At 38.2% G+C, this 22913-nt stretch overlaps 1 protein-coding gene and 1 long non-coding RNA gene across 6 annotated transcripts in view; one reads left to right on the plus strand and one right to left on the minus strand.

Moving 5' to 3' along the window:
* xpo1b (exportin 1 (CRM1 homolog, yeast) b) overlaps window positions 1–14786 on the minus strand; it is a 29077-nt gene extending 14291 nt beyond the window's left edge. Inside the window, exons 1-7 of one of the 5 annotated variants that reach the window (XM_035992165.1) lie at window positions 12724–12855; window positions 11570–11671; window positions 7174–7246; window positions 5620–5668; window positions 5090–5151; window positions 3486–3530; window positions 652–833 (exon numbers count right to left, since the gene is read on the minus strand). In XM_035992165.1, the coding sequence (XP_035848058.1) occupies window positions 652–833; window positions 3486–3530; window positions 5090–5151; window positions 5620–5668; window positions 7174–7242 (407 nt within the window). In that variant the 5' untranslated portion in view covers window positions 7243–7246; window positions 11570–11671; window positions 12724–12855. Of the gene's footprint in view, window positions 1–651; window positions 834–3485; window positions 3531–5089; window positions 5152–5619; window positions 5669–7173; window positions 7247–9169; window positions 9237–11569; window positions 11672–12723; window positions 12856–14453 lie in introns of those variants that run through there. The other 4 variants (XM_035992166.1, XM_031284110.2, XM_031284111.2 and 1 more) reach the window with 4 other exon arrangements.
* Window positions 14787–14909: 123 nt separating this feature from the next.
* Window positions 14910–17011, plus strand: LOC118493199. The gene is made up of 2 exons (XR_004895185.1): window positions 14910–15083; window positions 15641–17011. It is a non-coding gene; the product is annotated as an uncharacterized LOC118493199 (long non-coding RNA).
* The last annotated feature ends 5902 nt before the right edge of the window (window positions 17012–22913 follow it).

Genomic DNA, 22913 nt, shown 5'->3' on the forward strand with positions numbered 1-22913 from the left:
TGCAGACATATCAGTGGCACCAGAATGAGGCACCGAAATCCGCGTTGCTATTCCTGCAGCAGCAGGATGTGTTACAAGGAAGTACGGCAAAATAGTAGCCTGTTAGGCACGACGCAAAGCCGAGCGAAGTGAAAATAAATTAATAAATGGCGGCATGCGATTAATACGATTAAAAAAAAATTAACGCATTATGCTCGACCCTTAATCGCATCGCGATTAACGCGTTAATGCTGACAGCCCTAATTCTTATTTTACATTAGTCCTCACTTTACCAGTTTCAAAGATAGAGAACCGTCTTAAATTATAATTTCCTTCTCTTAATATTAATAACAAAAAAAAAAGAATGAATACAGACAGGAAGGCCATTGTTCACAACTCGGAAAAAGTATTCCCAAGGTTTTTAAATATACCATGACAGAGAAGATTTGGTTGATTTGTCCGTTATGTGATATTCCACACAAAATCTATCTTTTAACTTTGAAACACTCACTCTGTAGGCTTGTAGGTTAATTATGGTATTTTGGTGGTACACTCAAATACATAGATCCCACTGTAGGTTTGTTTAGCAATGCCTACAAAGCAAATTCATTACACTTTCTACAATTAACATGATTGTGCTTCCAGAGGTTTGTGAAGATGCAGCATGCTGACCTGTCTTTTAGGTGCTTGGCTTTGACCTGGGTCATCTGGCCACTGGAGAAATCAAAGACCTCCTCGCTGAGAAGCTTAAGAATAACCATGTTGTTCTGACAAAGGCTCTCGCTGGTACGACTTGCCCCAACAATGTCACTGATAAAAGTGGGCCAGTGCTTGGGCCACTCCTGCTTGAGGATCTATAGACACAGGGGGCACAAACACATGTTGGTTGTTACATGGTTCAACAGTGATAAAAAAGTTCAAAAATAAAAAAATTAAGGGGATGAATCTGTGACTCTTGCTAAAAATAACAATCCCTCCTTCCAATCTCAAGTCAGGCATGTGCCCCTGTTTCTGCTTTGTAGGAGACTATGATCGTAGAGTAGTAAAACAGTTAGAATGTAAAAGTGTGTTAATGAAATCACAAATCCCACACAAACATTTAAACACAGCCTCCAGAGTGAGGACGAGTGTGGAATCTGGAGCTTTACAGTCCCTGCAGACCAAAACAATGTAAGCTCAGCTGATGCAGGCAGAGACTCATTCACTATGGCATTAATGCAGTCACTCATGTGGCCAGTCAGCCAATCTCTGTCTCCCTCATGCAAATATACCACACAAGCACACACAAAATACAGAGCGTGGGCACTACTGTGGTCTAATTTGTCCGACTCAAGACCTTTCCGATACAGTATACGTCTCAATGACTCACGATAGCGTCCTGAAGTGGTCTGCACTAATTTGTTGATCAGACAGCACACAGCAGTGAACAGCGTTTACAGGTCTCAACACTTTCCTGGCGTAAGGGTACAATCATCACTGACTCAACTTATTATATAATATGTTGTTTTGTACTTGTATTGTGTGTCATTGTTGTTGTGTCTCTTTGCTGATGAGAAAACTGCTACATAAATAATGACTTGATCTTATATCATAATGTTTCCATACAGACAAATACACTGCTTCTCCTGCAGCTTTCTCTCTTCACAGCGATCCTCTTTACAATCATGAGGCCACAGCGACAATTAATAAACATCGTTTGGCTTGCCTTAAAACATTCAAGGAGAATTAGTATGCAGTTTTAATAAGGAATCATGAACTAAGCTGACCTGGGCTGCGGTCGAAAGTCAAAACAAAATTACATCCTATGTCTTTCTCTAAACACTTTTTCTTGACCTTGATGAAAAACATCATGAGGTCAAGGTAAGATGTGTAAGAGAATTCATAAGGACAAAAAAAACCTGCGGTGCTAGGGGAATCGCAGTGCGCTCTCACTGGGCTACATCATTGTATTAATACATACGTATCGACGTAGGTCTGCCGTGGTGAAACTACTAAAAGCTCATCTTAGATACTTTGCCTTGTGCGTTCTGACGGTGTTGTATATTGCAGGCTATGTAAACGGTGACAACCTGGTGAAAAATATGACTTTATTACAAAGGTTAAAATTAAAATACAAAAAGGAATATAGGCTACCAGTCACAAAGGTGAAATTAAGTGGTTGTTAACTTGTCACATTGAGAAAGGTTGCTCACCCGCACCCTCCTGTCCACTCATATTTATCCACATGAATCTCAATAAGTAAGACTGTATGAAAATAATTGTTAAATTTATGTAAGATAGGCATATCGTTTGTTTTCGTTACCGGCCGAACGGTGCGTCGCTTTAAACAGATGGTCCAGTGTACCCTGTGCTAATAGAGATTAAAAAAAAAAAAAAACTTTCTTAAGCATTTAGAGAATTTGAACAGCTCTTATCATGGCTGCCACTTAGATACTTCTGGGTCATTTCACTCAGTTAGTAACCTTTCTAAGCAAAAAATAAATAAAAAATTCAAGCCCCAGACAGTTTTAGAGTCAGATAGACTAATTAAGAGTGACATCTTCAGGTTTAAAAGTATCACTGCAAAAGCTGAGGGGAGCAATGAGGCAGCAGTAAGACGCCCAAACACACAGTTATCCTGAAATTCTAACAAACTGCCAGCATATCCATCAATTTTATTTTAAATGTATAGTGTGTTTCACATACATACAGATGTGCTAAACTGTCTAACATTTAGAGGTAGTGTATGTGGTGAAAAGAGTATATTTTGTACCCGTTAATCACTAGATTGCTCACTGTAGCTACAGAAAAGCCATTAATCCATAATCCACACCAAGCAATGAGATTAAAATGAAATCACTGGTTTAGAGCTTTTAGTTTACATTTTCACCTCCAGTCTCCTAAAATTGGTGGCTTCATCGGTTTTCTATAAATAATGATTTAGAGTCATGTAACTCACCTACGTTTTAATCAACACCTAGTAACCACTGTGACAAGTTAGCCTGTGAGAAACTAACAAACCACCTTGACTCAGGGATTTCCAGCAGCAGCCAGTGAGCTATAATTTTATATTTTGCAAAAATACACTTTGTAATACAAACAAGACAAATTCACTTTCCAGTAGGACCCCAGATGTTGTTCTGTATATTATATTCTTGTACAGTGAATTCTGTTTCATTATGTGCCTTAGTACTCTAGTCAGTGGCTTTCAATTGTCCTAGGCAATGAGTAGGATGCGAGTAGCTGGCTAGAACTGAGTTTCCTGCTCCGGTGTACTCTCTTGCCTATCAAATGTGGATAACTTCATTGTAACTGTTTGCTGTCACTTTTTTTGTGCCTCTCAACAATTCACTCACATGCAACACTGTGGGGCTAGGAAAACATTACAGTGTTTTAATGGAACACAATTAGGTGTTTCTAACAGCTGGAGTAGCCACAGTGATGGATTACAATAACGGTCTTATAGACAATACTGATTCATTAAAAAAAAAAAAAAAAAAAAACTTGCATTAGTATTGAAGGCTTACCTGAACAAGGATCATGTTCAGCTTTCCAATGTACACCTTTTCTTTCTAAAAACAAATGAGATGAAGGTTAGTTAGATATCGTCTCAGTTTCAGAACACGGCCTTCTGTCATTTCATCACAGCATTTAACATTTCATTTGGAATCATGTAATCTAACACAAATAACAAGAGGAAGGGTTAGAGGTCAATAATCAAGAAGTGAGACAAAAAGAGTGGTGAACATGATTAAAAGTTAATTTTAAAAATTTAAAAATTTTGACGTTTCATGTTTTGGAATAATCAAAGTCGATTGTCTTGTCATTAGGGAGTAAAAACGTGTGTGTTTGTAAAAGACGCCTTAAGACTGGTTGATTCAATTTCAAATCAAACTTCATAAATTGAAAGTATAGCCTTCAGAAAAGTAAGTGATGAAGTCATACTAATATAATACCGTCTATTACACTGCAGCAAATTATGGTTTTTCAAGCTCAGAGTGCCGTTTTGGATAACAGACCGTTCATAGAATGCTTGTACCTAAATGTAAAACCTCAGTTCAAATCCAACTACTACTCAAACAGTCTGGTCAACTTGGTCGATTCAATAATCTATATAACCTTTAACACGTCTGCCCAATTAGGTATGCTTTCCAGCATGAAGGGAGTTAGTTATTAAATGCTAAAAGCCGAGTGGTGGCATCAGTTAGAGATAGACAGTGCAACAGCTCTCAACTTTGTTCTTTTTATACCTTATTCATCAGACCTGACCCTTATCCCCAGCTAAGCTCTCGTTAAAAGCAAACCTGTTTGTGTCCACTGCCTCGCTCATTTCTGGTTTAACTTCCAGTTTAGTTTTTCAAGGTACATTTAAAGGTTCATCTCGTTTCAGTTTTACACCGCCATGAGTATTTCAAATATTTTTAGTCTTTTGCTAGTTTTCATCCACAGTAACAGTACTGCTAATATTATTATTATTATTATTATTATTATTATTATTATTATTATTATTATTAGGTACTAAAGGGAACATTTAGATTAAATTATAAACTTATAACTTTAGTTAGAATGGGCAAACTAACGTTCTGAAAGTTGCTGGTGAAGATCTCAGAGATTGCATAAAAAGTTGCTTTCGGTTATCTGTAGGTTAAAGCTCTTAACAACTCGACCCTCTGGTTCTTTAAATGGTCAAGTTGGCTGAAAACACTTTCCAAAGCAGCTGAAGTCACCATGTTTGGTCTGGACGACACAGCACTATGGTTACCAACATTACTCATGGCCGTCCTGGTACTGGCTGCTCTGATGTAACATAACAAATAAAGAAGTAAGATTCACTCTGATTTGCAAATACGGCTGACAGCATCAAATGCCAACAGAATGAACGTAGCCTTGATAGTGGTAAAACTTGACAGAAAAAACTTTTTAAAAAAGTTATTTTTTTATGTCGATTTAACTTTGCAACAGAGCTCAAATACTAATCTAACATTTCAGCACAATATTTTTTGTTATATGCAGCTCAGTTGTTTCTTCTCAGTTCTGTCAACTTCCATGGTATTAATTACAAGTCCTACTTTACCCATACAATTACAAAAAAAAAAAAAAAAAAAAAGAAACGTAAGTCGGGTTTACTCACCTCCACATTTGATGCATCTGATGAAGTCTTGATAATGAGACCAACAACATACTTTTTTATACCTGGCAAACACACAAAGATATCACAAAGACACTGTGAGCATGCACCAATGCAATGTGTACATCGAAACACATCGTGACATCACGAGTTGCCTGGAGCATGTTATACAACACAGTCTGCAGGCTCATAACTAGCTGAATGTAACCAATCTTGACCCTGTAGTTTAAAAAAAAATAAAAAATTGTGGTCCTCCATTTACATACTTGGTAAACACAAGAATGTGGGCTGCACCTGCCACTGAACTTCTATAGGGCAAACGTTTTGGTCAGTTCAGTGGAAGTTACATTTCCCCAGGTATTTGATAGACAGTCAAGATTGTCAATGTGAGCAGAGCATCTTAAAAAATTGTGTTTTCAGCTCCCTCGCATTTGTTACTAGACTGTATCTGTATTCTGAAAATGATGTGCTGGCGTGTGGTGATCGGAGCCGAAAACAAGGCAATACTCTGACACAAGGGGGAAAAGACATACTTGCCGGTCGCCCTGCACTGGGTTTGCCACTTGAACAAAATTCAGGCATCTACGGTCAGAAGCAGGGAAGTCTTAGGTCAATGAAAAAAAATTTTTTTTAGCAAAATTATAGAAAAAAATGGAGGGAGGCAGAATCAACTGATTTGCACGATTATTAACTTAATTTTTTTTTTTTTTATAATAAATTGCTTTTTGCTCCAACCAAAATTTTTTAAGACAATTTTCATCCCACCCTGTTTTCATATTCTTGAAAAATCTTCATAATTTTTTTTAAGCAGTAGGTCGTAACAAAGGAAAATAAATTTGGTTTTGAAACTAAGAAAACAGGGGAATGTTGAGATAATGTAGAGATAAAGTAGAAATGGCAATTAGGCAACAATTAAAATCAATTAAAAGTAGAATTTATCTGGTAAACAATTTCTCATTCATGATAATTCTTAATGGGAATCTGGAATGTTTCCAAAGACATCTAAGGCTACATTTCCATTGCTACGTTTTGGTTTTCAAGCAGAGTTTTGAGCCAAAAGCGATCTCCGTGCACACAAGTGTTTTAGCTCCAGTAGGAGTTGCGGTTTAGGCCCAAACCGCATAGCTCATCAACATTCTCGTAATACTGGGCATGCGCGTGCCAGGGCTAAACAGGAGACAGCATGTATACTCTGCCCTTTGCTGGTAGTTGCCATGGTAACATTAGTAGCTTAGTCTCAGAGAACGAGACGTCATGACTAAGACCCAATCAGGCGGCGAAACGTTGGCGTCAGTGTCTGTGTTGCCAAAGGTCTCCGTTTGCGACCGTTGAGACTTCAACACAACCCAAAACGGGGTCAGAAGTGTTTACAAATTTCAATTTCCAATTCCGGTTTAGGGGCTCTGAAACGCCAGAGCAGTGCGAATGCCAGGTGTAAACGTAGAAAAAGATATTCGTTTTCAAACCAAAATGTAGCAATGTAAATGTAGCCTAAGTAAAGCCCATATGTGTACGACTTGAACATTTCTGACTGGCAACTCCTTGCAGTAGTTTCAGAAAAAGACACTGGGGCAGGGATTATTCCATGCCAATAACATGTCCCTCTTTCTCCTCCAGGTACAAAAAGGTGAATGGGTTGAAAGAAACACTGGGAATGTTTTATCTTCCTACAAACAAAAACATATGCCATTAGAGTAATTTGAAAAATACTGTCACATAAAAATTCTACACATGGGGTGCGTCAACATTTTAAAGCAACGTGAGCAAGCACAGTAATAACTTTAAGTAAAGTTCCTCTACCTCTTTAAAGATGCCCCTTCATAAAGCTTTAAAAAAAAAAAAAAAAAAAAAGAATCAGTACTCGGGTGTTTTGGTTGTTTCCTCTCTAAAGCAACTGCTACAGTGCAGAATCCAACCTGGCATGCCTTGCAGCAGCCAGTGCAAGCCAGTCGAGCAGAAAACAAACCAGCATGCTTAGTGGAGGAACACTCCTCAACTTGGCAACCGCACGTCACAACATTTAAAAAGGCACTAACATTGACAGAACTAACACATGTTGTGAGTTATAGCACAAATACAACTTTTACCTTCACACTGATTCCTGGGAAGAATCTTCCATCTTGTTTTGATAACCGTTTCCAGAATCTGAAGAGCATAGTACTGTAACATGCAAGGAGGGAGAAGCATTAGGATAAAGCTATTACAACACTCAACAAGCATTGTATAATTGTAATACTAACCAAAAACAGTATGAAGTGGACCATTCCGTAATAACTTGCATTCTAAATTAAATTGGACTGAACCACATCTTTCATGCAGATTTTGTAGTATGCAGAACATTCACTTGTAGTTTGTTTTTTTAAATCTCTACAAGCAGCATTAAGCTGGAACACTGCAGAAGTCCTGCTGTTTCTCCCAGCATCACACCAGACAGCAAAAGACAGCAGAAAAATACAGCAATCCATTAACCAGCTTTGGCTATCCACGGGTGAGTGTAATGGTCTAGAAGACATAACGAGGTCTATGTTAAATGTTCTTTTACCGAGGCTACAGACACTATGTAGGGTTGGGCATCGAGAATAGTTTTTTTTATGTTGTCTCGTCAAGGTGGTGCGGTGGTCAATAAAATATGTACAAGCGCAGATTCCTTGTAGATCAGTTTGTAATATAAAAAGGCCCTCTTTCTAAAGATCATTGCCAAGAACAAAAACAAAAATGATGATTGCAGACGTGATAACTTTCCAGAGCACTAACATTCTCCCTCATAATATTATCAACCACAGTCGGACAAGCTTTCAAACCCATTGATCTATTGCTCAAACTGGACATTCTGGATGGTATTTTATGGTCTCACTTTCACAGGCATCTGAAGCAACAGGCCCCCACCAATTCAGCACCATGCATTTTCGATTTAACGCAGGGCTTTTCTTTTCATTTTTGGTCTAAACACCCACTAAGAATGCAGCGTTTTCAAGGTCTCCAGATGTAGTCATAGCGCACCACAGTCAACTAATGCTACCGGGTCCATATAAAACTCAAGAATAAAAACAGGGATAATATTATAATATACATATTTATCTATTTTTGTCTTTATTTTAAAATCAAAAAATACCTTGTCATTTATGACAAGTGACTTTTTACTACAGCCCAAAATCCACTGAAAATAAAGGGTTTTTTGCCTTCACAATTTGGTTTCTTTGCCAAGAACGAGCAATTAGTAAATAGAATCGATAAGCAGAATCTAAACCAAAACAAAGAAAATCTCGATACCCAACCCTAAACCATGTGATTCAATTTTTCCAACACTAAAATATATAGATTATGGTTCACGTCTTAGGTAAGCCTAAATCAGATCCCTTTAACTGGTGTGTCATAAGGAACAGCAAGACCAACCACAGGTTATGCCCTGTATTAATTTCTGCTTAATAGTAAGGCATGAAGAAAAAAAACAAATAACATTTTATTTTACAAGTTAGTTGTTGATCTAGCGTTACTTTAACTGACTCTTTCAACTGTAGGGATCATCATTTGAAGAGTACAATGATTCCAAAAAAAAAAAAAAAAATGGCAGTATATGATGTTATAAAAGCAGGATTAACAAAGTGCTACAGACAATGGATGCTGGAAGATTAAAGGTGAAATCTCCTTACAGGCACACTGACTGTACACCATTGACAGGTGTCACTTGGAGTATTGCACATATTTCTGGCATGTTTTGTTTCACCTTTAACTGCCACACTTAGCACAAACCACCACAAGAGGTAAGAAGAGAAACATTATGAACAGTGAACTGCCAAATGTTTTGCAACTTTTTAGCTGGCAAAAGCACGTTATTAAAGGGTCGTGGCTGAAGAACTGAGGGGAACGGAGGGGAGAAGAGTAAGAGGATGCACTGTAGAAGTAGAGAAGGCTGGGGCGGGAACAGAGCCATGATCCCTACAGGTGAAATTAAGCCATCAACAAATTGTCTCTCTACAATGGAGCCTAGTGACTGCAGCCTGCACCCTCCCTCTGTCCAATGAAACAGATGCAATAGAAACGGATGAACAGAATTCAGTCAAAGGGAATTTAAAAAGGGTAGACCTTGTGGAGGCCTGCCGTCAAAGCCTAGCTGTGTCATGATGCACAGGATGACACACCCCTTTTCTTCCTATTACAAGCCATGAACATAAAGGAACATTGTGATTAATATCAAATATTCACAGCTTGAATTCATTACATTTTTTCCAAATATTATAACTGATGTAGTGAAAAGCCAAATGTTCAAAGTGCTTTGAAATTATGCACTTTTTAAACTAATGAAACAAGATAAATGCAGAATTCAAGAGGTGTTTACCTTTTGTTTCCTCTTTTCCTCTAATGCCCCTATTTCTTGACAAATTACTAATATAAAACTAGAAAAAGTACTGTTGATACATCAACTTAGACATTAGTAATGAATGCCAGTGTTAACAGCACTCTTACAGGCAAGCAAAAATGAAAAAGGCAAATGTCACGCTGTGTACTTTGAGGAAGTCGTGGATGCATTGCACTTTATTTCATCTCGGTACATACATTAATTTTCCATTATGGACATTAGATGTATGGATTAGGCTTGATTATTTTAAATATAGTCAATTTTGTTTTGTTAATACAACTGTGAATCCCTGTATGTGTCTGAAGACAGAATCACTGGGTTCACTATTCACAGGTAGTTTGCTTTATCAGCTGTATCAGCACACAGGAGAGGCACAATGTACACTTATCTGTACAGATATTGGAAGGAATAACTTTAAATAACAGATTAAAAAGGAGCTTGGGATGTAAATGATTTATCAAGAAACCAATTTATTGCGGCTATTCATTTAAAAAAAAACAAGAATATATTAACTGACAATACTGGATATAATGTATCTGTGTGAATGTTTTTACCAGCTGGACATACACTGTGCTGAAAAGTCAGGATAACTGCCATAGATGATCAGAGCCCATGCTGTGGGCACAGCACCAGTGTTTTATATGACAGTAAACTGTAGAGTAAAGGGTGTTGCTGGCCTTGATGATGTGCTGGAAGTGTGAGTTCACTCAAACTAAATGTATTTGCCTGCAGATGCGTTTTCTTTTTCTTCTACTGTTAACTGACGCACCGGATCTTAAACAACAAGAAGTAACAGTTACAGCAAGGGTTGGGCATCGAGAACTGATTCCTACTTGGAATCGTTTCAAAAATTACAATTCCAGTGGAATCGTTTCTTTATTGGAATCGTTTAGAATCGTTTGGAGGATTTGGTTTCAAATCTGATCATGGGTTCCAAATTTAACATGCGCAAGTTTTGGTTTCCGTAGCGGCCAGGCGCTTGTTGTGTTGCAGCCTTGGAGCACAGTAAGCAGCGCTCTAGTGTGGCTTTATTTTACATTGAAAAAGCCCGGTAAAACGGCAACCCACCATTGAATCAAAATAAAACTTTCCTCTTATTTGTGAAATAAGCATGTGACCCGTTTCAACTCCACCCCTCAAAGAATCGGAATCGAGAATTGATAAGAACCGGAATTGAAAGGAAGAATCGAAATTGGAATCAGAATCGTTAAAATACAAACGATGCCCAACCCTAGTGACAGCCTACACATTCAACTGACACCTGGTCATGCCAATATGCCCATATATCTTACTAGTAATGGGTTTGGGGAAGCTCATTCTATTTGCCTACTTGACGTTGACATTTGTAAGCTAACGCCCTTTTCGTGGATACAAAAATTGGTTGCACTCTCCCTGAATTTTTAGTCTTATATTTACGTGCAATAAAGCATGCAAGTTATACAGAAGTATATTTAAACTTTATTTTGTGTAGTAATTTGTTGAATGACGAGCGAAGCAGGAGTAACTGCTTTATTTTGTAACTTTTTTTTATATTATTAATCAAGAAAACTGCTTCAAATTTGCATTCCTGCAGTTAAATAGAGACAAGCATTCCTGCTGACTTCATATTAACAAACCAAACTGGTACCAAAATAAATATAGCTAATAGGATTGGTATGATTAAGAAAGATGGATAAAATAGCAGGGGCTCAATCCCATTCAGACCCAACAGGAAAGAATCTTAAAAGGCTTATTTAGTATTGTATTGCCACCGGGAGGTGACAGACAAAGTCAATTGTTCATCTGGTAGGGTCAGATCCAACAGAATTTCTTTTATCAGAAGACAGACGTCACGCATAGCTCAAGAGCTGGGGCATGATGGCAATACGGCCTGGACTATGTATGCAACTTTTGCTGGGGCCATGTGCACCCAAAATATGCACTAACAGTGCATAGAGCTGCTTTTAATAAAAAGATCCACCAAATAGCATACTTTATATAATTTAAAGCATGTTGTCAGCAAAACACTGTGGCTTAGTGGGATGTTTTGTTTTCATTTCACAAATTGTATTTGTAATAGCATACACTTCCTCAAAGCACAAGTAAGTGTCGTTCCACCACTGTTTTCTGGGCTGGAGCTAGCTTACCTTGGTGTTCATGTTCTGGGAGAACTCGAGGATGGTGTCCACTCTCGTCCAGGCATCCGGGTGCTCTTTTAAGTGTGTCAACACTTCTTGTGCCATTCTTTGCTGTAATGCAAATATGAATTACACTTTAGATGAAACACTGAGGTGCCAAGAAGAGACTTACAAATGCATTTTTAGAAAACAAGACAACAGTGATTTCTAGACTTGGATGTGCCGGAACTGGAAGAATTAACATACAGTGTGTTTTAGGTCAGGTGCAGGTTAAAGGTCCCATGACATGGTGCTCTTTGGATGCTTTTATATAGACCTTAGTGGTCCCCTAATACTGTATCTGAAGTCTCTTTTATATAGACCTTAGTGGTCCCCTAATACTGTATCTGAAGTCTCTTTTATATAGACCTTAGTGGTCCCCTAATACTGTATCTGAAGTCTCTTTTATATAGACCTTAGTGGTCCCCTAATACTGTATCTGAAGTCTCTTTTATATAGACCTTAGTGGTCCCCTAATACTGTATCTGAAGTCTCTTTCCCGAAATTCAGCCTTGGTGCAGAATTACAGCCACTAGAGCCAGTCCCACAATGAGCTTTCCTTAGTATGTGCCATTTCTGTGTCTGTAGCTATTGAGGAGGAGAGAGGGGGGGGGCAAGGTGGAGGGTGGGGGTGTGGCCTTGACCAACTGCCACTTTGCTCATTTGAAAGCCATGATGTCTCGCTCTCATGGGTGGGCCAAATTCTCTGGGCGGGCAAAGCAGAGAAAGGAGAGGTAACCTTGCCCCTTATGACTTCATAAGGAGCAAGATTCCAGATTGGCCCATCTGAGCTTTAATTTTCTCAAAGGCAGAGCAGGATACCCAGGGCTCGGTTTACACCTATTGCCATTTCAAGCCACTGGGGGATCATAGGCAGGCTGGGGGAACTCATATTATTGTTAAAAAACCTCAAAGTGAAATTGTCATGCCATGGGACCTTTAAAGAGAACTTTGCATAGAAAACAAAAACGTTGGTTAATATCAAACATGTTCAATTTTTACTCGAGGCATAAGTATGTTTTACACACACACACACACACACACACACACACACACACACACACACACACACACACTTTGTGTCAGATGGCTTATAAAGCATTTGTATATGTTTCACAACATACCTGTGGCCCCACCCCATGATATAGACAGTTCACCACATTATCCAGCAGGTTGATATCCAGTTTCTGGTTGAAGTCCAGCAGCTGCTGTGCTGCATGGTCTGCTAACATTGTCATAATTGCTGGCATAGAGCTCTGCAACAAGGACAGCAGAGGGAGGGGTCATGAGTGCGCAGAACACATTTAACAGGCAAAGTCATGTGAACAGTGTGTTTAGAAACAATTCCAAACAGCTGACTACTAAACATCCCCCTAGACCCACCAAGTGAGCTGTCATATTAAGAGGTTAAGCTCATGGTGTCACAAGTCTGTCACTGTTCAAAAAGTATGGAAAGGAAAGCATGGGGTATAGACTTAGGGACTAAGTACAGTAAGTAGGACTCAGGCAGCAAAGACAAATTGACTTAATTATCTCACCCAGTGGCTGGTAACACTAAACTGTTACTGTAAGAATAAATGAAAACCCCATGTAACCTTAATTGTATTGGTGTTAGGAGGGCATTTACCAGACTGGCAACACATTATTTTACCTTAATATTGATTTGTAAACGATTGAGTACACCGTTTTTTTAACCAAAGTCAATTACATTTCCTCGTTGGTTTTAAATAAACAAATTAATAAAATTTAAAATTAGAAATAAGGAGGCAGTTAGTTACTGATCAGTCTGCCTATTCTCTTCTACAAATCAAGCACTTCTTTCTACGACCATACTAAGAAGGTTAATCGAGCCACGTGCCGGATATACTGGGCGACGTCACGTTGTTTACATCTGTAAGGGACTGAGTTCACTCCTCCAAACACCGACCGCATCACAAGTAGCGGACAGTCGTGGTAAAAACAACAGAATAATAAATGCAGCTGACAACTGTGTTGGCAGTTACTAGCAGTACCTATAACGCGACTAACGTAGCGAAACAGTAACGTCATGCAGGCGGCACTCGCGTACTTCACACAAAATGCTAACATTATCCAGCCTTTACGCTATATCTCTAGCTAGCTGTTAAGCAGTGTGTCGCACAAACAGTTCACATGTGGTCATTCACTGCTGACTGCAACCACTCCCACCAAGGATACCAGGGACGGAGGGCGCCCATACATTCATTTTAGTCTGTATCTTTTAACACCGTTAAGAGAAGTTGGCGCTTTGTGTTGCGGCTACACTTCAGGAAGAAAGGCAACGGTCAGTCCCAATAGTAGCTAGCTACATTTCGAGATGCTTTACATTAACGTTACGCAGAGATAAAGTTAACATTGGCTATCGCTAGGTAGCTACAGAGCAACATCAACTTGACATCCGCTCACATCAGACACAGGAGTGATGCTGCTGTGGTGAGAGGCACGGATTTAATCATACAGCGTTTTGTAACTTATGCATCTGCAGTCTCGCACGTAACCTTGCAAGGTGTAGACTCAGTGAGTTATGCATTTTGTTAGGTTAAGTTACACCACTTTTGCTGGCAGCCAACATTAGCTAATCCTTTATAAAGTGGTAACGTTAAATGCTAGCTAGCGAGCGGTCGATGGCTATTTGGTTATCCCACTGATGCTATTGCATTCTGAATTAACGTTAGCGTGTCTTTTCAGGAGCATTATGACAGGCTAGGTAAACTATAAGATAGCACAACTTATACCAACAACACCAAATGCATGTTATTCATTGTAACGTTACAGGTAAAAGCCAAGAAACGTTAATCACGGAATGGCAGGTTTGCACTTCATCCCAGTTACCTACCGAAAGTCCAAGGCTCTGACTGAAAAGAGTGGCGTTTGCCAAAGAAGCTAAAAGATATAGCTAGTCAGTAATTCAATATCACTGTTGATAGAAAATATTTCCTATTTCTGCAGCGTTGACTACTATCTCCAGCTCCAGCAGTGAGTGATATCTGGCTGGTAAGAACCACTGATGTGGATTCCAAAACTACAATCACGGCAAACCCAGCAATATTTTACTCCGATACATTTTACGAAACTGAGTAAACCTTGATTCACTAATTAATTCGTTACTCTAATAATTTTCCAGCGGGGCGGTGTAGAGGTTGTGTGCCTGCGCCTCCTCTCCTCTCTCAAGCAACTAACTCGCAACCGGTTGAAACCGGTTCAGACTGGGAGATTCCATCTCGGTTTAGTTTTCAGCCGATGGCGCCGCGTAAAGTTTGGACTGTGGTTACGCCCACACCGCGTTGTGATTGGCTACGGCTTCGGCGGAGACTTCCTAGTTGGTGTCCTATTGAATGATTGAGCTGTCAGTTTATTTCAATTCGCTCAAGCGCCCACGCGACTACTCCGCCCGGAGAGAAAAAGAGGGCAGACTCCCATGCAGAATGGACTTGTACATGACTCCTCTTATCAGAATAGCGAATAAGTAAGCGACCACAGTTTATTGCTATTCCTAAGGGTCAAGTTATATATTACCTTCATACATGTAAATGCTACATAGCATTACTGCACGTGCGAATAATACGAGGCGTAAAACTAATGCAATTTAATAATTGTATCCACTTAATACTCTCTGTGAAGGCTTTACTACTTTTAAACGCAAAATATAAACTGAAATGACCGTGTCTGTGTCATGCAGGTTCACTGTTAGGTTGAATGATGTGATAAACCGCAAGTACCATTCATTTGCCTGTTGCTTGTAAGCTGGTAATTTTCCACCAGCCACGAGTGGGAGTGGTTACATGATCATGAACGCACGGGGTTAGAAAAACGACCTGGAGGAGAATTTGTTCCCCGAATGGGCAACAGTACCAAAGTGAACTATGGACTTTATAAATATACGGTGTCAGTAGCAGCAGGGATAAAAAATGTAGTAGCGCTGGCAAAATTTTGCGATTTGAGAGCAATATGCATGCGCCGCTGTCAGTTGAGGACGCAAACATGACAGCATTTTTTTTTCTCCTTTGTGGTCACGTGGTCCAGTGCGCTACTTGATGGAAAAATACTGGATTTGGTGTGTAGTGGAGACGGTACACAAACCTGTAAAGTCATTCAGGAAGGATTTTTCGAAGGGCGTTTGAGTCTTTACCCAGCAACACTGTCTACCACTCATTTCTTTATGTCTTGGCGACCCACAGAAACATGTATAAATCATTTGTGTTAATTGAAGTAGTCTGGTGCTGAAATATTGTTTGTGCTAACTCATCACATTTCAGTTTTTGAAGTATATATATATATATTAGATTTGGAAAACAAATGTAATTTGGTCCTATATGTTTTAGAAACATCAGTTGATGGGGAAGTGCAATATTGCAACAGAACTGTTATTAGCTTAGTTGTGTTGTTTCAGAGTTGCTCATTGGTCATTATAAGAAATGCATTATAATTGTTCTGTTATTCCCACAATGCATGTCATAATGACATGACGTGGATTTCTGATTGTAATGTAGGAAGGTGGAGAGTATCATTATGCCTCACCAAATCATTCAAAGAAAGTGTAACCTAAAATCTTATTGATTTTATTGAAGAAAAGTTGCATACACTATGCCATGTCAAATATAAGCTATCTGTTATCTCATCTATTGTATCTGTGCACAATTAGTGTAAGTGTCCTTGGATCAGTCTCACACTCCAGACAGTTGACCTATGTCCAAGCCTTTGTTATTAACAAACAAGCTTTCAAAGCTTATTATTTATGTTTGGATTCATGAATGCCATTTGGTTTGCCCTCCATGCTGTCACATTCCTAGAATATTCTACCCTTGGAAGAAAAAACACATTTCTGGACACAAATGGGTCAGTCCAATTTTTAGAAATACAATAGTCTTGGAAAAGTCAGTGTCTGAAGTTCAACTTAATACATACAGTATTTGAGATAAGACATTTTCATATAGTTAAGGGGGGTACCATATCATACTGTTCACGATAAATCATACAATAACGCTAATATCGTGATAATGGCAAAATTCCGACTTCTTAGCATAATAATAATTTGGCATCTGTTTAGATGTTCACTTTGTTATACTGTTTATATTTTATACAGAATCTTAAAGGCAAACTGTTATTGTTTATGCTGACATATAAAACTATAACACTTATTTGGTTGCAATTGTATGTTCTTAAAAATTAATAATATATTGTTGTTGTTTTTTGTCATATCAAGAAGAAGAAGAATCGCAGATTCCCTCTGAAATATCGTAATATTACATTAGGGCCATATCGCCCACCCCTAATATAGCTCTATATAACACACTCTGTCCAGTGCTTTAACTGTTGTGGTTTATTATTTGTTTATTATTATGTCTTCCGTAATGTTTGATCTAATCCACTGTATAAATCTTTTCTCAATACCCAGTCATTTAGTCTTAACTTTCCCCGTGTGTGTGTGTGTGTGTGTGTGTGTGGATCCTCAACCATAGGCATTTACTGTAGGGAATGCATCAGGTAGTCACTGGCAGTGAAGTCTCAGTGATTAATTAATAGGTGTCTCAACTCATACTATTGATGGAAAGTCATTTCCATCACTAGAGAACATCAGAGGAGTGTTCACTATTGCCTTTCACTCACAGTAGCCCATACTTTATAAAGTTCACATCAGTCTGATATAAATAAATAAATGTAGCACTATGAAAATCCACGTCATTTCATTCAACTGCCTTCAGGCCCTCGCTGTCAACAGAAGTGAGCTTCTCTTTTGGCGCAGTGCTGGAATTTAGCGTTAAACGTGTGAAGTTTGGAGGTAAGCAACCACAGTCAGGCGTGAGCTGGTTAAATCTCGTTCTGTCTGGTCAGGGCATGGTAGTCCATTTACATATATTATTGCACCACAGGGAACTGACCTCCATGTGGCAGTCAACTGAAAAAACGTGTGATTTGTTGTGCTGGCTCATTCTGCTGTTGACGTTCAGCCTTGGCATATTCAACAGTAAAAGGAGAAATGAAAACTGGTGAACTATTCAGAGGTTTCACAATAATACCAATGTGACAACAAAAGTCAACATGCCAATTATATTTGAGGTGTCCTGGACTGTTTAAAACTGTAGAATCATTACATGTGCTCATACTTGGTAATAGTTGGTGCAGGAAATACTATCTGTAAACAAAGGACAAGAATACTCTGCCTTTTGATTAGCCTGCTACTCCAGTCCATGCTTCAGTCAGGACCTTATTTAAACAAATAACAGCGCCATCTTCTGCAACTCAAGTGTTTTCAAATGACTGCATTTGACATGTAATCCTGGAGTGCCCTCTGCTGGGGAAAGGACATATTTAACAGTATCTCACTGAAAGCCACAGGAAAGATTATAAATTGCATGTAAACTCTGATATAAATCAACCAAATTGGAATATAGAGGAGTGTTTTACATAAAAATAAATCAAAGTGAAATTCAAACCTGTTCATCACAAAAGCACTGGTATTACTGTGACCTCTCCTCGATCTGGATCTTCTGAAGTTTTCTTTAAACTGAGATATTACCCTTAGTGACTTGATCTATTATTATGGAAATAAATTTAATAAGCATTTAGATTTTTACGGACAGCTTAGTCAATTCATCAAACCAAGTCAGCCTCATTGACAAAGTTTAGGCACAGACTTTGAGGCCTTCTATCTGAAAAAAAATATTTAGACAATATGTTGCCGAATTTTGTCCATATAGGAATATGGAGCTAGATTATTTCAGGGTGGTATGACATTTAATTTCACCCATAAACAATGGAGGTACTTATTTGCCTTCCAACAACCTTGTTTTAAAAAATCTACAATTCAGATTTTACTGATTTTGATACTTGTTTCTTTCTACATTCTAATGTCCTATTAGCTCAGCTGTGTAGTAGACATGGACTGCTACTTGTTTTAGTGGTGCCTTTAGTGGTCAGTAAACATAAGTTGCATTTAATGCAAAACAAAACCATTTCTTATGTGTCAACTGCTGCCTTAATAGATCATACTGTAGTATATAGAGGGTAGTGATTTTTACACAGTCAGCATGGTTCTGGCTGAAGAGATCAAATTCAACATAAAATCTTGGATTACGAGTGAGACGTATACTAAAGGTACACTCCCAATTAGGGCTGGGCAATATATCGATATTGTGATATGAGACTAGATATCATCTTAGACTTTGGATATCGTACCATGGCATAAGTGTTGTCTTTTCCTGGTTTTAAAGGCTACATTACAGTGAAGTGATTTCATTCTGTTCATTTGTTCTAATATTTGCCTTTACCCACTTAGTCATTAAATCCACATTACTACTGATAATTTATGTAAAATCTCATTGTGTAAATATTTTGTGAAAGCATCAATTTTCAACCCTACAATATCATCGCTAAATCGATATCAAGGTATTTGGTCAAGAATATCGTGATATCTGATTTTCTCCATATCACCCAGCCCTACTCCCAATGCGATTATAATATGCAGCCAGTGTTTACTCTTGTGCACAGTGTTGCCCGCAGGAGCACCTGGTCTCATCTAATATTTTTTATGGAATCATGTCCCACTGACTATAAACATATGGCCTCTTGAACATGTTTTGATTTGTCAGGTCAGATTATGTTTGCGCTTAATTCGGTATGTTTGTGTTTTAAAACATTAAGACTAAAAAAGGCGATAAATATTATTTAAATTGTAAGACTATGATAACATTTTTTGTATCATAAGCATAGCATTAAATCACTTTTGATTATAGCTCATTCTATGATATTTCACATATGTAACTACATTTCAGAAGAATGCATTTAACCCATCTTAAGCATTAGGAGCAGTGAACAGCCACATAGCAGCGTCCAGGGAGCAACTTGGGGTTGACATGTGGTCGGAGGAGCCAGGGATCCAACCCCCAATCTTGTGGTTGAGGGCCGACCCGGTCTACCTCTGAGCAACAGCTACATTTTGTAGCCATTCAACTATATTTTCAATTGAAAACCGCACTCTACACTAGAATGATAATGGTCTCCATGAATGTCAACATCAAGTTCAAATCCAAAGCAGATACAACATTGTTGCCTTGCTGGAATACTGCACCACCTGGGGTTTCCTTTCTGAGATTTTGTTACACAGCTCTAACGTTACATACGAATGGACATGGACCCCAGCTATTTAAACTATCAAACTCTTGAGGACAGGGATTGCCTAAGAAGAATTGTTGGGAGATAAGTGATTTAAAGGTAGGAATGGGCTTTCTGAAAATGTACACAGTCGTAACCACTTCCAGATGTTATTTTAATTCAAATGTTTTGCCCTGACAGACTATTCAAATCTTTCCGAGAGCGGGCACAGAATTCAACCCTAACGTTACTGCTGAGGATCTGCTCAACAGGGTTCAGGTAACTTTGTTACAGACTGCTTTACAAACTTTCTTTGGAAATACAAATTTCACCCACTTTCACTTTGAATCGCTCCACTGTTCTCTACAGTTTAGTAAAGATATGGTATTTTCCTACCCTGGAGCCCCGACGACTAGCGTTATAAGCTAATTAACGGTTTGCGCTAAAACTGGTCACATTCGATTAGCATGAAAACATATCCCAAAGAACAGTCGACTCAGTACACGTGTTATTAACCCCTAGGTTCATTTTGCGCCGGATTTGTCCTTTAAATTTGACTTTTAACAGGACAGAAATACAATACAGAAAACAAAATGAGTCTACTAAATAGTTTGACTATACAAAAGACTTTAAAGGCACCAGTGATAAATGTTTGAAGTGTGTTTCTGTGAAATGTTGGTATGTTGAATGTGACTAACAGCTCATGGAGCTCTGAGACTGTAATAGACAACTCCAGTCAGTCCCTCCAATCATGAAAACAGAGTTTGGTATATTCTGAATGCTTTGTTTTTGCAATCAGGAAAAAAAAAACATATACTAGTTGCTGGATTGATCCAAAATGAAAACATTTGAAATGGACTATGATTATTAATTGCCAAATGTATTCAAAAAGATCTATTGGTATTAGATATACCATTTATATAGCGTTTTTATATAGGACTTGAATGTGCAGGCAAATACACATGTACACATAAAAAACAGGGTTTTGTGCATAGAATTATTCATACAGTAGGATTTTATGGTTTTGTTCATGAGATGAGTGCGACATCTCAATTAGCAATTACATTCAAGGTCAATGTGATGAACAGTTTAGGCTACATGACATGGTTTTACATCCATTTAAATGGTATTATTATAACACTAGCCATTTTTGTAACATACATTAAGGTCAGTAGTTTTGGATAAGTAGGATGAGTAAAATGTTATAGTCAGTATTTACTTTACACTCGCACACTTGCACATACCCTTTATTCTGAAATGTTGAGTCCTGCAGGGTGTAGTCTTTATAATCCTTACTTGAGTAAGATGCACAATCTTATTTTTTTGCAACACACATTTAATGTTGTATTAGTGGAGTTAGTGAGTTTCTGTTTTCTGGTTTAATATGAAGGATTTCTGGTTAAAAAAACGCCACCGGACTGCAGTCAGCCAAATGCTGCACTTCTGCACAGCAGCCACTAGATGGACCTTTAGTTACTCTGAAGCTCTGAAGTAAGCTTCATATAGGTTATAGCTAAGTCACATGGACATAGTATATTATCTTTGTTAGTTGGGACTTCATTCTGAAGTTTCTAACTTCCAGGTAAATGGAAGTTGATTCTTCTCAGATGAAAACATCTACAGAATACAAAAAGTGTTGTGTAATCCCCAGTTACCAGAACCCTGTGACTTTGCTGACTCAACTGTGGTATTTACACTATATATAATATAGTGTAATCATTTCCAAGTAAATAAAAGATTAGTAAAACTTTTATTTTATAATTAGTCTAAAGATTATGTATCTATTTTGTCGTGCCTCTAACTATTCATACAACTTTACTTGCTTACTATCTCAGTGAGTTTCCATTTTAATTTCATATCATGTATCAAACATAATCAGAACGGGAAGTCGGCACTCTTAAATCTCCCTTACATTTGTTTATTTATTTTTTAAATGCCTTCCTTTTTTTCTTTCTTTGTGAACTGCAGATGCGAGCACACACATTTTTTCTTAGAGAAAAAGTATGTTACTTAATAGGTTGTAGTTTTAATTCTACAAAAATGTCAAAGCAGCTCCAGTGGCAGAACAAAACTCACTGGTTGCAATAATCCTTACTTGGCCCCAAACCTCAGGGCACGTTTATACTGTGTGTGTGTGTGTGTGTGTGTGTGTGTGTGTGTGTGTGTGTGTATAGTGGTTTAGTTGAACTCTGGAGTGTTTACTCGTTTGGCACAGTTCACTTGGTCAGGTGAAAGCATTTGAAATAAAGTAGCAGCAAAAAACAACCGCAGTAAGACAGAAGCAAATATGAGTCTCAGCTCTCGTCCAAGAGAACTGCGTTACGGCTCATTACAGGGTCGAAAAACAACTCAACAAGCTACTGGAAACAAGCTCAAAACATCACCTTTTGCGTTGTTTCTATGTACATATTCCTCTCACATCTCACCAGAATGATGATTTGTTCTTTTTACAATCCATCTATCATAGCCGTGCTAACTACCTGACTGTCTGTCTCATGTTCCTCTCCTGTTTACCTATCTTGTTTAACTTTCTGCTCACATGTCTCTCTGTCACATCTTCATAATACTGACTGAATGCCTGTTGGTCCCTATCCAAATGGTTTGACTGATATTGCTTATTGAACCCTAATATCAGGTTTCAGATTGGATTACTTCCAATCTATCTAATACTATGTAATAGGGAATATGATTTATTCACCCATAAAGGGACACTGCATCCATTTAATACTACCGTTTAAAAGGTTAGGGGAATATTATTAAATATATATTAAAATTGAAGCAGTAGAGGCTGAGATATTGTGAATTTTTGTCCAGACAATATCAGCCAAGTTACAAAAACACTAGATCCTACACTTCCCATAAACCAACTCCATGGCATGTTTCATTAGACTTCAGAAAGATCCTTCCAGAGCCAGAGAAGATGTTATACAACTGTTTTCACAGGATGAATATTACTCTCTATAATGAGTAAACTGAACTTGATTATTAAAATTGGTGAAGTGCCCCTTTAAATCGGACCACTTCCTGCTCAAAATTGCAAAATATGGTAATGCTTTATAATACAGCCCACAAATTACAGTGTTATTATTAAGTACACGGGGTACCAATAAAATACATACTGGGTACCTATACTGGGACAAATACAATATGTAGGTCTAAGGGAAGAACACTTTTTATGTTTTGCCTTGGAATTTTCAAATTACTG

This window comes from Sander lucioperca, chromosome 15 (genome assembly GCF_008315115.2).
Source record: "Sander lucioperca isolate FBNREF2018 chromosome 15, SLUC_FBN_1.2, whole genome shotgun sequence".
NCBI lineage: Eukaryota > Metazoa > Chordata > Actinopteri > Perciformes > Percidae > Sander > Sander lucioperca.